General features: G+C 37.8%; 1 protein-coding gene across 1 annotated transcript; it reads left to right on the plus strand.

Moving 5' to 3' along the window:
• The first annotated feature begins 1,149 nt into the window (after window positions 1–1,149).
• On the plus strand, window positions 1,150–4,681 carry rsl24d1 (ribosomal L24 domain containing 1). The gene is made up of 6 exons (XM_066701361.1): window positions 1,150–1,320; window positions 1,894–2,007; window positions 2,096–2,168; window positions 2,817–2,880; window positions 3,407–3,492; window positions 4,216–4,681. The coding sequence occupies exons 1-6, from the start codon at window positions 1,240–1,242 to the stop codon at window positions 4,287–4,289; spliced, it is 492 nt and encodes a 163-aa protein (XP_066557458.1). The 5' UTR covers window positions 1,150–1,239; the 3' UTR covers window positions 4,290–4,681.
• The last annotated feature ends 8,199 nt before the right edge of the window (window positions 4,682–12,880 follow it).

The following is a 12,880-nucleotide window of genomic DNA, read 5'->3' on the forward strand; positions in this document are numbered from 1 at the left end:
CAACTATATTGACAAGTGTTTGTTGAATGTACTCTTGGAATATTCACTAATGAAGTGTTTATAATTAAGCAGGTAAGCTATATTGAGATTTAAAAAAAAAAATCTAGTGATATCTTATGCTGATCTCCATTAATTTATGATTAATGTATCTTTGGTGAGCAATACTATTAGCTTCAGATTATAAACCTGACTCACCTTTCTCACTGTAATACTTTTGTTGCAAGTTACTGCTACTATTGTACCTGTCCTCCAGGAGGATCGATTAATTTCAACTACTACTCTCACAATAAACACAGTTGGAAATCTTATACCTTATAAAATACCAGCAGGAAACCATATCATTTCAAAACAAATGAACAAATCACAAAATGTCTCCAGCAGGTGGCAGCCGTAGACATACAGTATATATGGAACAGATCCCCATCCAAACCGAGTAAGTGGATGACTAAACATGATTATTATGATTATTATTATTAGAGAATAGGTTCCATATTCAGTAGAGAGATGGATTGCGATTGCGATGGATTGTGTGTGTGGATGTGCTACACACACACACCAAATGCCATGTACCAGAGGAAGCAAATTAATGTGTTGCTTTAGTCAGTTAATACATATTTGTAACTAGCAATAAGACAACTCAATGTCTCTGCGACTGCATTTAGCAGCCTTTATTTCCCAGTCATACAGCGTGACCAACAGGCTCTTAAAAATGTTGCATCACTGATGATGTTTGATGTTGCATCACTGACATAAACCAATGCCTGAATCGATAGTTTCAGCAGTTTATTAATTTGATTATGAGTGCAACTTCAAATTCCTGTCTCGAAGTGTCTGGTGTTTTATTGGATTAACTTTAACTTCATTACAACTTGGAGAGATCATTTTGAACAGAATTAACATCATTTTCTTGCTTTTCGAAGTTAAAGCGATCATCTTGCATTTTTATTGAAGCCAAATAAATTAAATCCGGAAAGGTGGGGTGTTACTGCATTTTTGGTTAGAGCGCTTTCAACAGCGTGGCGTCTTCTCACCCAAGATGGCGGCTGCAGTTCCGTTCAGACGCACAATACAGGAAAATCGTCCAGTTCTATTCTTTGTCTATGGTGGCAGCATGTATATTTTGATTTAACCCTTAAACCCGGAAGTTCAACGTTACTACTTCCTTTCATAACCACTCCATGCTTGTGTGTGGAGTGTGGGGATTCAGGTGCTTTTTAAAAACGCTGAAATCCAGTAAATATGCGTATTGAGAAATGTTATTTTTGCTCCGGGCCTATTTATCCAGGCCACGGAATGATGTTTGTCCGAAATGACTGCAAGGTAAGAGACTGTTAACTGATTTTTTTATGTGTTTGGCCTTGATGTTGAAGCCGCACGTTTATCCGTATCTCGTAGTGGGGGGGGAGGCAATGCTCACATACTGAGGCACCGGATGGTATATATTTATTGGGTTAGATTTGTTGCAATTATTAATTGACTACTTGTGAATTACTCCAGGTTTGGTCGTCTTTAAACTGCATGCATGTGTTTTCTTATGTTCATTATTTTAGAAGTTCTTAGTAAATCGCATAAATCGGTCCAGTTGTAGTAGCACATTTAACAAGTTGTAATAGTCCTAGTTGTACAGCGCAGATTTTATTCTTATCGATGTTAACATCAATGTGAATGGCAAGTTAACCTTTGAAATGGTTAAGTGGCTTTTGAAAGTTATGAATATATTAAAGATTTTAATATCAAATATGAAATCTGCTGTTACGAACATTGTGTATGGACTGGTTCAGTACTCCTCAGGTTGTATTGACATTTTACACGTTATAGTAATATACTGAAAGCATTTTAGTCTTATTAGAAAAGTATTTGCTTCACAATGTATTTTGTTTCCCCCTCCCCTAGATGTTTAGATTCTGCAAATCAAAATGTCACAAAAACTTCAAGAAGAAGCGTAATCCCAGAAAGATAAGGTGGACCAAGGCTTTCCGAAAAGCATCCGGGAAGGAGTTAACAGTGGTGAGTGTCTCTCACTTAATCTCATGGTATTGGGAGCAAATAAATGAGTTATCATGTAAATAACAGTTGTATTTATTTTTTAATGCAGGATAACGCTCTAGAGTTTGAGAAGCGCAGAAATCTTCCAGTCAAATACCAGAGGGAACTGTGGAGCAAGACAGGTAACCCATCCACTTACCTTTAATATAGCTCAGTACCCTCACAAGTATTATTATTTATTTCTTAGCAGATGCCCTTGTCCTGGGCCACTTACAAAATATTAGAGTAATACAAAGTGCAATAATACAGTGCAGTTCAAGGCATAATAAATGGTACAAATTCAGAATTTACACAAGTGTATAAGTAATAATAATGTAACATGGGTCTTTCTGGTGATGAAATCAACAACCGACATCAAAGTGAATCTCAAGTGAGACTGTTCTATACAAAATGATTGGCATATTTGTGGCTGAATAGTTTTAATACTATTTTAGTCCAGAAAGATTTAGATGATGGTAATCTTGGAACTGAAATAATTAACGTGACTTAAGTCTTTAGATCATTTATCACAAGAGAAGACTGCAAAAAGTGGTTACTTCATGACTTTGGAACTAGTTACCTAAGCTTAATTGAACTTTTGGTTACATTGTTTGATTTAAATTCCTTACACTTTTCAAGCACCGCTGGATAAGCATTCCCAGTACACAATTTGCATATCTTTGTCTTGTAAAACAGGAATGGATTCTTGTTATTTTGACCTCCGTAACCTGCTTCTATAAGTGTATATTTGTATTGGGTTTTAATCTCCTTCACTTGATTGCTTGTTTCAGTGGAAGCCATGAAGAAAGTAGAAGAAATCAAACGCAAGAGACAGGCAAGATTCATCATGAACAGGTGAGTCTGAGCACTGTGTGGATTTTCTAAAGGTTCATTCTTGGCTTATTTTCTCTCCTTGTTTCGCAGTAATACACCATGTTATTTGTTTTTCTTCGGCACAGAATTTTAAATGGCTCCAGGATGTCGTTTTTTTGTATTCATTATAGGGTTTCTAATATACCTTTACTGCCTTTTCAAAAGTTAATGAACTGTAAAGGAAAGCGGAACTTGAATTATTGACTTCAGTTCTTGGCAGGTTTAGTCTCTTAGATTGCAGTACACAGTGGTATTTAATTTATTTATTACAGAAATAATACCCTTTTTTGTTTCTTGTAAAATAGTTCAAGCAATGACAGTTCCTTCCAAAGGCTTACCACTGTTTTTGGAACCGTCAAATAAGAATGCGTCATTGTTATTACATCTGTATTTGTTGACGTTACTGAGGCATTATTGAAACAACTTGTGGGGTGGGCTGAGAAACTGAAAATAGTCGGGTGTATGTTTTTTGTTTCTGATGCACTCCTGTGTATTCTGCCTTTCAAAGACTGAAGAAGGGCAAGGAGCTGGAGAAGGAGGAAGCCATCACAGAGGTGAAGAAGAACATCCACCTAATCAGAGCTCCACATGCCGGTGAGTACATCGCTGTTTTAATCCACCCAGAGATGACATTCAGATCCCACTGAAGCCTCTCCAAATTTATTCCACTGTCTTCTCTACGCCTGATCAAGGAGAGCCCTTTGTCATCATTACCTTCAGCACGAGTTATTCATAGAATCTGAGAGTAATTGGGTAAACCGTTTCCTTTACAGTTTTCTTAATATCTTCAGTGTCAGTTCTGCAAATTAACTTTCTGATTGTGGGTCCAGGTGGCTCATCCCCTGTAATGCCAAGTTAATTATTGAAACCACTTTAGGGTGTAAATGATGAATGCTAATAGGGTGTATATATGTGGTGGTAATAAGTGCTTGTTTATCAAGTGATTTTTCAGGCATAATAATCTCAAAATGGGATTTATTTTAAAAGAAAAAAATATGCTGATTCATTCACCGCTTTCTGTTTTCTACACTGCCTTTATTCAGTATTGTCATCTTGTAAAATAAATTGGATTGTAGTGTCTTAATACTGATTTAATTAAGTTTGTTACCAGTATTTTTAATGTTGTCAAGGTGTTTACTGTAGAATCAAACGTGTTGCAGTTGTGTGTGTGTGGCTGTTATAGCCCACTCTACCCATGTGGTGGAGCTGTTCAGTAGAGCATTGTAAGGGAGTGGTGCACAGTATTCAAAGATCAAGAAAGTCAAAATGCATTATAGATGTGAACCATTACTAATTCATATGTGTTTTTAACTGCAGGAAAAGAAAAGCTGGAGGATAAGATCAAGATTAAGAACGCCCAATTGCAAGATGTGGAAATGTCTGACTCTTAAAAGATGTCTGACTGCTTCTGTTCTACAATGAAATACTATGGCTTTTGGAGGGAAGACACATTCAAGCAGATCTTTAAGCTCTTTAAGACATTTTAGCTTTTATTTAGAAAGTTTTCCCCTTCTACAACTCCTACAAGCTCACAGTTACAGGCAACAGAGAAAGTCACAATCTTTTCTTTAATGCTGAAACATGTGATGTAATGCACCCCTCCAACCCCCCAATGAGGGGAGGGAAATCAAACTGCTCCAATTAAAAACACACATATATTCATTGTCAAGCTAATGTTGGAACAACAACATCAAAGAGTTGCTATACATTTGAAATTACTGATGTGTGAATGTGAAGCGTTTTGATGGATCAAGCAACATGCATATTAAATATGGTTAACGAAGTTGCCTGTTTTATTCCAGGTTGTGTCTGTATTTTTCTATGATGTGATCAAAAGGTGCATGGTTGTTCTATTCTGCTCGATTTCATTTTTTAATGGAGAAGAAACCAATCCCTTTTTCATAATATACAGTCACAGGCCTTTGGTCCTCCTGTTTTCTGATGTGCTCTTCCTCTTGGGCGGCTGACGGGGTGCCATGCGGTTTGAAATCACCAAGGGTTCATTATTAAAATTACATAAATGATAATAAATAGAATCCGACATCTACCAGTAAGTCATGGATGTTTTTGAGCAGGTTAGAATCCATGCAATTACGAGAACAAAATTATTCTAAGTAGGGTTTTCGACATTAATTATTTGTGAGAGATTTTAAAATGTGTACAACAACACGTTTGTTTTGTCGTCATAGCAATATGGAATTCAATTTATTTTTCAGTGGAAGAAAGGGAAATATTTCTATATGAAAATAATGCACCAATTATAGTACTGCTGTTATTACCACAAATAATAATGCAGTTTGTTTTTCTCTATTATGCTGCTGAAATATGTTCCTTTCTGGGGCATTTTAAGCTTAATTGTCTCCATTAGATGCCCCATTCACGAGGCCTCTGTACAAAATAGGCATTCTTCCTTATAACGATCATTTCCATTTCTGTAGGGTAATGAATCATTTGCTAGCCCATTTTCAATTAGCCCAGGTGTAAGCATGAGGAAAGTTAGTCTGTGCAGGCAGGTCAGTGTAAATTTGATACCAAAGAAACTGTCTTATGTGATGTTAAAAGCTTTTCTTATGATATTCATCATTACATTGTTTATGGATGAAGTTCTCTCCATCGATCTCACGCTAACAAGAAATAATATGAAGCCCTATCAGTTCTGATGTTAATTCGTACCTAAACTCTGTGCCTAAACCTAGGCGATTAATGGCGAGACAGGAATTTTTTCGCATCGTTCAGTCTTCTCTGCTTCACAATGTGCGGCATCCAAGTGCAATTTAAACCGAGCCCCCCTGAATTAAATTTGTAATTAATCCACACAATTGGCTCCTGCTTTTAAAGATCTTAGATCAGCTAAGAGTAAGTCCTTTGTTTGAACTGTGGTACTGTAGACGACAATGTGAAAGAGAACTTGTCTGAAGAAGTAGTGCTCTGCCATGTGGCGTTTATGGGCAGTACGCTCCTGTGTGGATTTCAGTCCTTCATGAAGCGTCTGTGTTTGTCAAACATTGGAAATGGAAATGTATAGCCAAGTGATTTTGACAGCTCTAGTCTGCTTTAGGTGTTTTAAGGACACAGCAGATTTGTGGACTGTTGCTATATTTGTATCCTTTTTATGTCTCTCCTTAGGTAACATTGCTTTTTTTGCAGGGTGCAGTGGGGTATGCCATGCCAGTCACTTTCTTGAATAGGCAGTTTTTATTAATAGTCAGGATATACAGCCAGAAATAGCAGGATCGCAGAAGCCTCTTCTGTATATCCAGTGGCATTTGGCAAAGTGTCGTAGCCACACTCAATTGAAATGCGTGAGCACTGATTTTGTCTCAAGCTTCATTTAAAGGAGTGCTGGCCACATGCTCTCCGCTTGTGTTTGCCTTTATCTACCCATTAGCCATAAACACATCCATTTATGATCTGTGTTTCATATTTCAAATGCTACACTTAAAGGTATTCACTATAATGGCTGCAGCAGGCATTCATACATCCTGTGAGTCTTTTGCGATTAAATGTAGGTCTGGGGGCTTCATTTTTTTTCTTAATTAAATTTTGCATTGAGGAAGCATCAAAGTGTGTAACAGTTGAATATTCAGCAGCAACATCCTAGTCTCTCAGTCCCTGTCTTTAAAGACTGCGGGCGTGACGCAACACACAGATACAGAGCCTTGAAAGGTCTTTGTTCTAAGAGGGATTATGGGTAAACATTTGCAACTGCTAAAGCTCCAAATGAGATGCAAATGCAGAGGTGCTGCACAGGCATCCTGAAGGAGCTGTACTGGTAAGCGGTGATGTTGGATTAAGAAACACAATTGCTTTACAATGCACTCTAGCTTCACCTTAATAAGCAAAGTGTGGACATGAGTCCCGAGTTTACCTTAGTAGAAACTACTGAAATAAGTGTTCAGCATTATACACACAAAGCCCTGGCTCTTGACATTCTTTACATAATTAAATGAATACATCTTTAAAGCTGATCTTTAAAACCATATACAATATTACATTAATTTAGTTAAACCAGTCCCAGTTGATATAAATTCGATAAAGTAGCACAGAGTCTCAGGACTGTAAGGAAGAGAGCATTGCAAGTTGCTCAGCAACACCAATTATATATTATATAGTATTTCCATATATTTTAGTATCAACATGGATATATATTGTTTTTATATTTCTGAATCATTCTGGATCCAGAGAGAAAGTGGATTAAGATAAGAGCACCATTAAGCATTCTGTGTGCATTAATGTTTTAAAAGGTGTATTTTGGGCAAGTGAAATTGCATCTGTTTAAAAGTCAATACCACAGTCCCAAGGCAAAGGCTTGTGCTATAGAATGGAATATTTTTTAAGGGATTGGATTGTTGTTTTAACCTTCAGAGAAATTCAAGTTTTGCAGCTGTGTGCTGAAGTTTGTGTTAACCAAATGGCTTAAGTGGGATACCAGTCTGTAGGAGGGATTAGAGCATGTAAAATCCTGATCCCTTTTTCTTATTTTATCTTTTGCACTATAAAGAAGGGATCAATACTGAATATATATGCCTGACTGAGTTGGTGCTTTTGCATTGTTAATAAAAGTATAATGGAAACATCTATTCTGTTACACATAAGGGATAAGGCACGATGCATTTTAAAATGCAAGATGTGGAGTAAGATTTATGGTTGGCCTTCTGAAACTAACCAAGAGAAAATAGATGTTGGAATTTTATTTTAAATGACACCTCTTTTAATGCTGTGGAGTAATTTGTCTAGTTACAAAGTTATTTGGTGCTGCTAGTTTCAGTCTGCCATGTTGACCTTTGTCTTTAAATAGTATATTCTTTGGAAAATAGAGCACAAATCTAAGCTGTGTTTGTAGTGGTCTATTTAATGCTGCTTTTTATAATCACTAACATGCAACAGAAGAACAGTTCTGGTGGTAATGGAAGATTGCCTTATTTTTATTTTGGCAATCTCATTTCAATCACATTGAATTCATTATGAACCTCTTTAACTTGGGGAAATACTGCAATAAGCGCTGTAATTATAAAAAGAGACGTCTTAAAGATCTTGGATGCAATTACCACATGCAGCCACCATTATTTACAATACAAAAATCTGTTTATTTGTTTCCTACAGTGCATAATGTGATGGTTTAAGTACAAACAGGAAATTAGATTGTAGTGTGGAGGTAAATGTTATATTCGCAGAGCTCATCCTGCAGTTTATGGTTTGACTAGACTTGTCAAGCCCTTAGTCTCATACAGCTGTGTTTTTGCGATCTGTAGCACCATTTGCAAATGATGCTCTGCTACTCGACTCTGCTGTTAAATTGATGAAGCACAGCTCTCTGTCCAGGCGTTGCTGCAAATCATATTTAGCACGTACGTACTTCTGAAACCTTTGCTATCACTCACAAAGGTATTTAATCTATCTGTTCACCGTTAGGGTTTCTCCTAATTCACACTTGGAAGAAAGAAGCTCATTACAGTGCATTCTTGCCACAGTTCAGTATGAAGTGTTGAACGTGGACTTCTGTAGTTCACATACACTGATCAGCCATAACATTATGACCACTGACAGGTGAAGGGAATAACACTGATAATCTCGTTATCATGGCCCTGTCAGTGGGTGGGATATATTAGGCAGCAAGTGAACATTTTGTCCTCAAAGTTGATGTGTTAGAAGCAGGAAAAATGGGCAAGCGTAAGGATCTGAGCGACTTTGACAAGGAATAAAATTGTGATGGCTAGACGACTGGGTCAGAGCATCTCCAAAACTGCAGCTCTTGTGGGGTGTTCCCGGTCTGCAGTGGTCAGTACCTATCAAAAGCGGTCCAAGGAAGGATCAGCGGTGAACCGGCTACAGGGTCATGGGCGGCCAAGGCTCATTGATGCACGTGGGGAGCGAAGGCTGGCCCGTGTGGTCCGATCCAACAGACGAGCTACTGTAGCTCAAATTGCTGAAAACGTTAATGCTGGTTCTGATAGAAAGGTGTCAGAACACACAGTGCATCACAGTTTGCAATGCGCAGACCAGTCAGGGTGCCCATGCTGACCCCTGTCCACTGCCGAAAGCGCCTACAATGGGCACGTGAGCATCAGAACTGGACCACGGAGCAATGGAAGAAGGTGGCCTGGTCTGATGAATCACGACTTCAAGGTATTGACTTGGCCTCCAAATTCCCCAGATCTCAATCCAATTGAGCATCTGTGGGATGTGCTGGACAAACAAGTCCGATCCATGGAGGCCCCACCTCGCAACTTACAGGACTTAAAGGATCTGCTGCTAACGTCTTGGTGCCAGATACCACAGCACACCTTCAGAGGTCTAGTGGAGTCCATGCCTCGACGGGTCAGGGCTGTTTTGGCAGCAAAAGGTGGACCTACACAATATTAGGCAGGTGATCATAATGTTATGGCTGATTTGTGTATCTTCCAGCTATTTCATTTTAAACCTGGGGAAAGCCAATAAGAGATTGCAAAATTCAGGCAAGACATGCTCTGAAGTCCCTTAGTGTCCTTCCCACGGCAAACATTTTTGATTATAATTGAATACAGGAATATTTACCCAGAGCAAGCACAGATTTCAGCTTAAGTCCTCTGGTATATCCTCTGCCTGATTTCATACTTGCATATCAGACCAGCAGGAACACCCACCCTTCATTTACTTTGCACAGATTACAAACTTACTCATGAAGCTAGTATTCAAATGAATCTGTCCCACACCCCCACACACATACAGGTCTCTTATAATGAATGCATGGATAATTATTTTAATGAATTTGCATTAACTGCAAGAAAAAAAAAGGTCTTAACATACATTAAACCTCCTTACATGGGTTAGATGTAATACTACCTGCCATTAAGTCTGAATCAATGCTTGGTATCAAAGGCTGATTCCTCAGAGAAGGTAGCTGCAATTTTCACATTTGCCGATGCCTCATGGGAGATCCACTTCTGCATAACAATTACTGCCACAACTGCGCAGCCATGATTAGAGAGCAGTTCTTAGGAGGTCTGCTCATAAGTCATGCCTTACTCACTGCAGTATTTAATAATCCCCATTGTAGAATCTCTCAGATAGACCGTTCATGAGGCTGGCAAAAAAAAAAAAAAAAAAAAAAATAATAATAATAATAATAATAATAATAATAATAATAATAATAATAATAATAAGACATTGTCCAGACATTTATCAAGGGAAACGAATTCTTGTAAAAGAATGTTGTCATATCGCTTATGCACGTAGAAGTATATCAAAGAGTTCATTACAATGCTCCCTCACTTTGCCGTTTGGTTTTGCTCATGCTGTGTACATCTGGAGGATTCATCTCATTAAGGGAGATATTTTCAAAGGTTAGAAACTGGGAGACTCACATTTATAGAGATTGAAATTTAGATTTTTTTTATATACTTTAAATTTCATTTTAGATTACTTCATTTTTTTTCTTTTTTATAAAGAGCATTTGAAGTTCAGAACATTGTGAATGTAAACTCATTAAATGTGTGTGGGATGCACAAACAAGAGTGACTTCAACTTTCATTTTGCAGTGGTGTTAAGTGCAGTGGAGCACTAACCCCTGAAAATGTATCTGTGAAGATTCACCGTTCCCCCCAACAGGTGTCAAAATCAAATGAGACCTTTGTTCAGACCGCAGTGATTACAGGTCATGGAGGTGTGCTATGGATTTAATTGCAGGGACTTGAAGAATGTGTCTGCTTCAGTCATTTCTTTCAAAGACAATTATGTTCCCTTTATTCTTCATTCAACTGTAACCACAAGGTGATCCCCCATGATATTTTTATTTTCTTTCTTCCTTATTGACCATAACAATTAGAACGATAATTTGCTTTGCACATGACTTAGATGGATTGCCTACATTTACATTAACCTTTTTGGGCAAAGAAACAAAAAACAAAAAAAAAAACCTCCACGTATTATTGTATATTTCTTATTTCTTATTATTAAGTTTCTTATTATTCAGTTTGTTGTTTGCATATCAAATTTTGCCTTTGAAAAACAGTTTAAAGTAAAAAAATATATAATCTTGATTTATACTCCAGGCATATCTTGGTTTATGCTCTTATATTTCACTATTTGATAATACTTCTTTGCTTCCATTTTCAAAACAAATGAAACCTTACTTTGTTTTGAAGATGCTGGTTACTGTGTGCTGTTCTGAAGCACTATTGATCATTAAACTTCCATTATTTCTAATTTTTCATATTGGGATATCATGTTGTTGACTATTTGATCTATACACAGCATGGCTTGTAATTTTTAAGAGTTGCTTTCAATTCTTGTCATCCTCCGGGAAATCAGTGTTTGGTCTGAAGTATCCAACAGTAATATATACAGTTGACAGAACTACAATTGTGCTGTCAGGTCATATCTAGCACATTGCGGAGTATTTTACAGTATAATCTCATGGCATCCCACAAGTTAGGAATTCTTATAAACACTCAATCCTATGCGCTAGAACACTGAGTTTACATCTTTAAATCCACAAGTTATTCTCTATCTAAAATTAATTACAGGAGCCCTTTGCACATTATTTGTGGCTGTCCCTGACCATTCCATATCAGTTATCTGTGTCTGTCTCTTCATTAAACATTAGCTGGCACATCTCATTACCAGGACCGGACTACTCTCCTTCAAAGATCAACTCTGACCTGGTGCATTTATCAAACTGCCAGTCTTAAGGTCATGTGTGTCTTTGCTAGACATTCATTTGATTTATCAGCAAATGTTAGTGTCTTTATCTAGAGCAGAAATTAGGTACGTTTGTTGCTGGTGATGGCTACATTCAGCCCGTCCCCCCTCTCCCACACACGCTCAGCACGCACATCTCAACCACATTTCACTGTCTGCCAGCTGCCTTCAATTATGATTTGTATGATCCTTTCACACTTGCCTCATTGCTTAAGGAAGAATGCCGCTTAACTTAATCTTAATGGAAGCCCGGACTGTGTCTGCTGATACAAGCTGTGTCTTTCTTGCTAGAGGCCTTAAAAATGGTCAATATGGCTGCAGTTTTACTTTTCAATTCCCCTGTTAATATCATTCACTTGTTGCATGGTTGTACGTGATGCTTGACTTGGTCTTTGGCAAGTGCGGCAGAGAATGTCAGTCAGTGAAGAGATCACTTTCACTCTGTCAATGCAAAGCATATAGTGACATGCCCAAACGTTTGTGGGAAAAACGTGATGTATTATGCATCTTTTGCTAAATGTAATGACTGGGGATACATTTTTCATTACATTAAACCTCTAGAGCTGAAGGCAAGGTCTCGATAACCAGGAACACAAATTCCTTATCAGTCCTATAAAGACGCAGCTCTTTAGCAGAATGATTAATGACTAATGTTACAGTGATATTTGTCTGCCAATTCAACTCACTGGCTCTAGCATTGGTTTTCCCTCAGCTGTAAGGATTTCTTCTATTTGAACATCAATGAAGGGTCCTCGTTGTAAGGCAACATTGTAACATGATGTCTGAAGTTGTAATTGATGCTGTCTTTAGGAATGCCTTCTGGTTTAGAATTCCGATCTGGGAAGAACGGTACTTTTCCCATGATCAGAGATTCACAGATCATAGCAGCTAAGCTGGGGCTCTGGACATGCATGCTGAGTTTCAGCTGCTTCCCTGCAAAACAACAAAGGAAATAGATTAAAGCATATGGATTCAAATAATCTCAACTACTAGCTTGTGGCAACTCTAAACATCAAAATGCACTGTCGGTCTCTGGCTTGCTGAGCTTAGAAAATGCCAATATTTTACTTAATGAATTGGCAGATGCTTCAGGTTACAATACAACAACTTAAGTGATGTGCTGGTCTTATTTGTCTCATTTCTGTTCATGGCTGAACCCGCTTCATACATTATGGGAGTTAAGTGGGGCAGGCCTAGGAACTGATAGTATATTAAAGCGTCTGCCTTACTTTCCTTATTTATTTATTTATTTTTAATGGTCCGTCATAATTGCCTGAAAACCCTGTAACTGGATTGTGATTAA

Source organism: Amia ocellicauda, chromosome 4, assembly GCF_036373705.1.
Source record: "Amia ocellicauda isolate fAmiCal2 chromosome 4, fAmiCal2.hap1, whole genome shotgun sequence".
In the NCBI taxonomy this organism is placed as follows: domain Eukaryota; kingdom Metazoa; phylum Chordata; class Actinopteri; order Amiiformes; family Amiidae; genus Amia; species Amia ocellicauda.

Coding starts and splice junctions, on each gene's coding strand:
- rsl24d1 (XM_066701361.1), top strand. CDS start 1,240: ATGCGTATTGAGAAATGTTATTTTTGCTCCGGGCCTATTTATCCAGGC. Junction 2,008..2,095: donor CCGGGAAGGAGTTAACAGTG/GTGAGTGTCTCT, acceptor TTTTTAATGCAG/GATAACGCTCTAGAGTTTGA. Junction 3,493..4,215: donor AATCAGAGCTCCACATGCCG/GTGAGTACATCG, acceptor TTTTAACTGCAG/GAAAAGAAAAGCTGGAGGAT.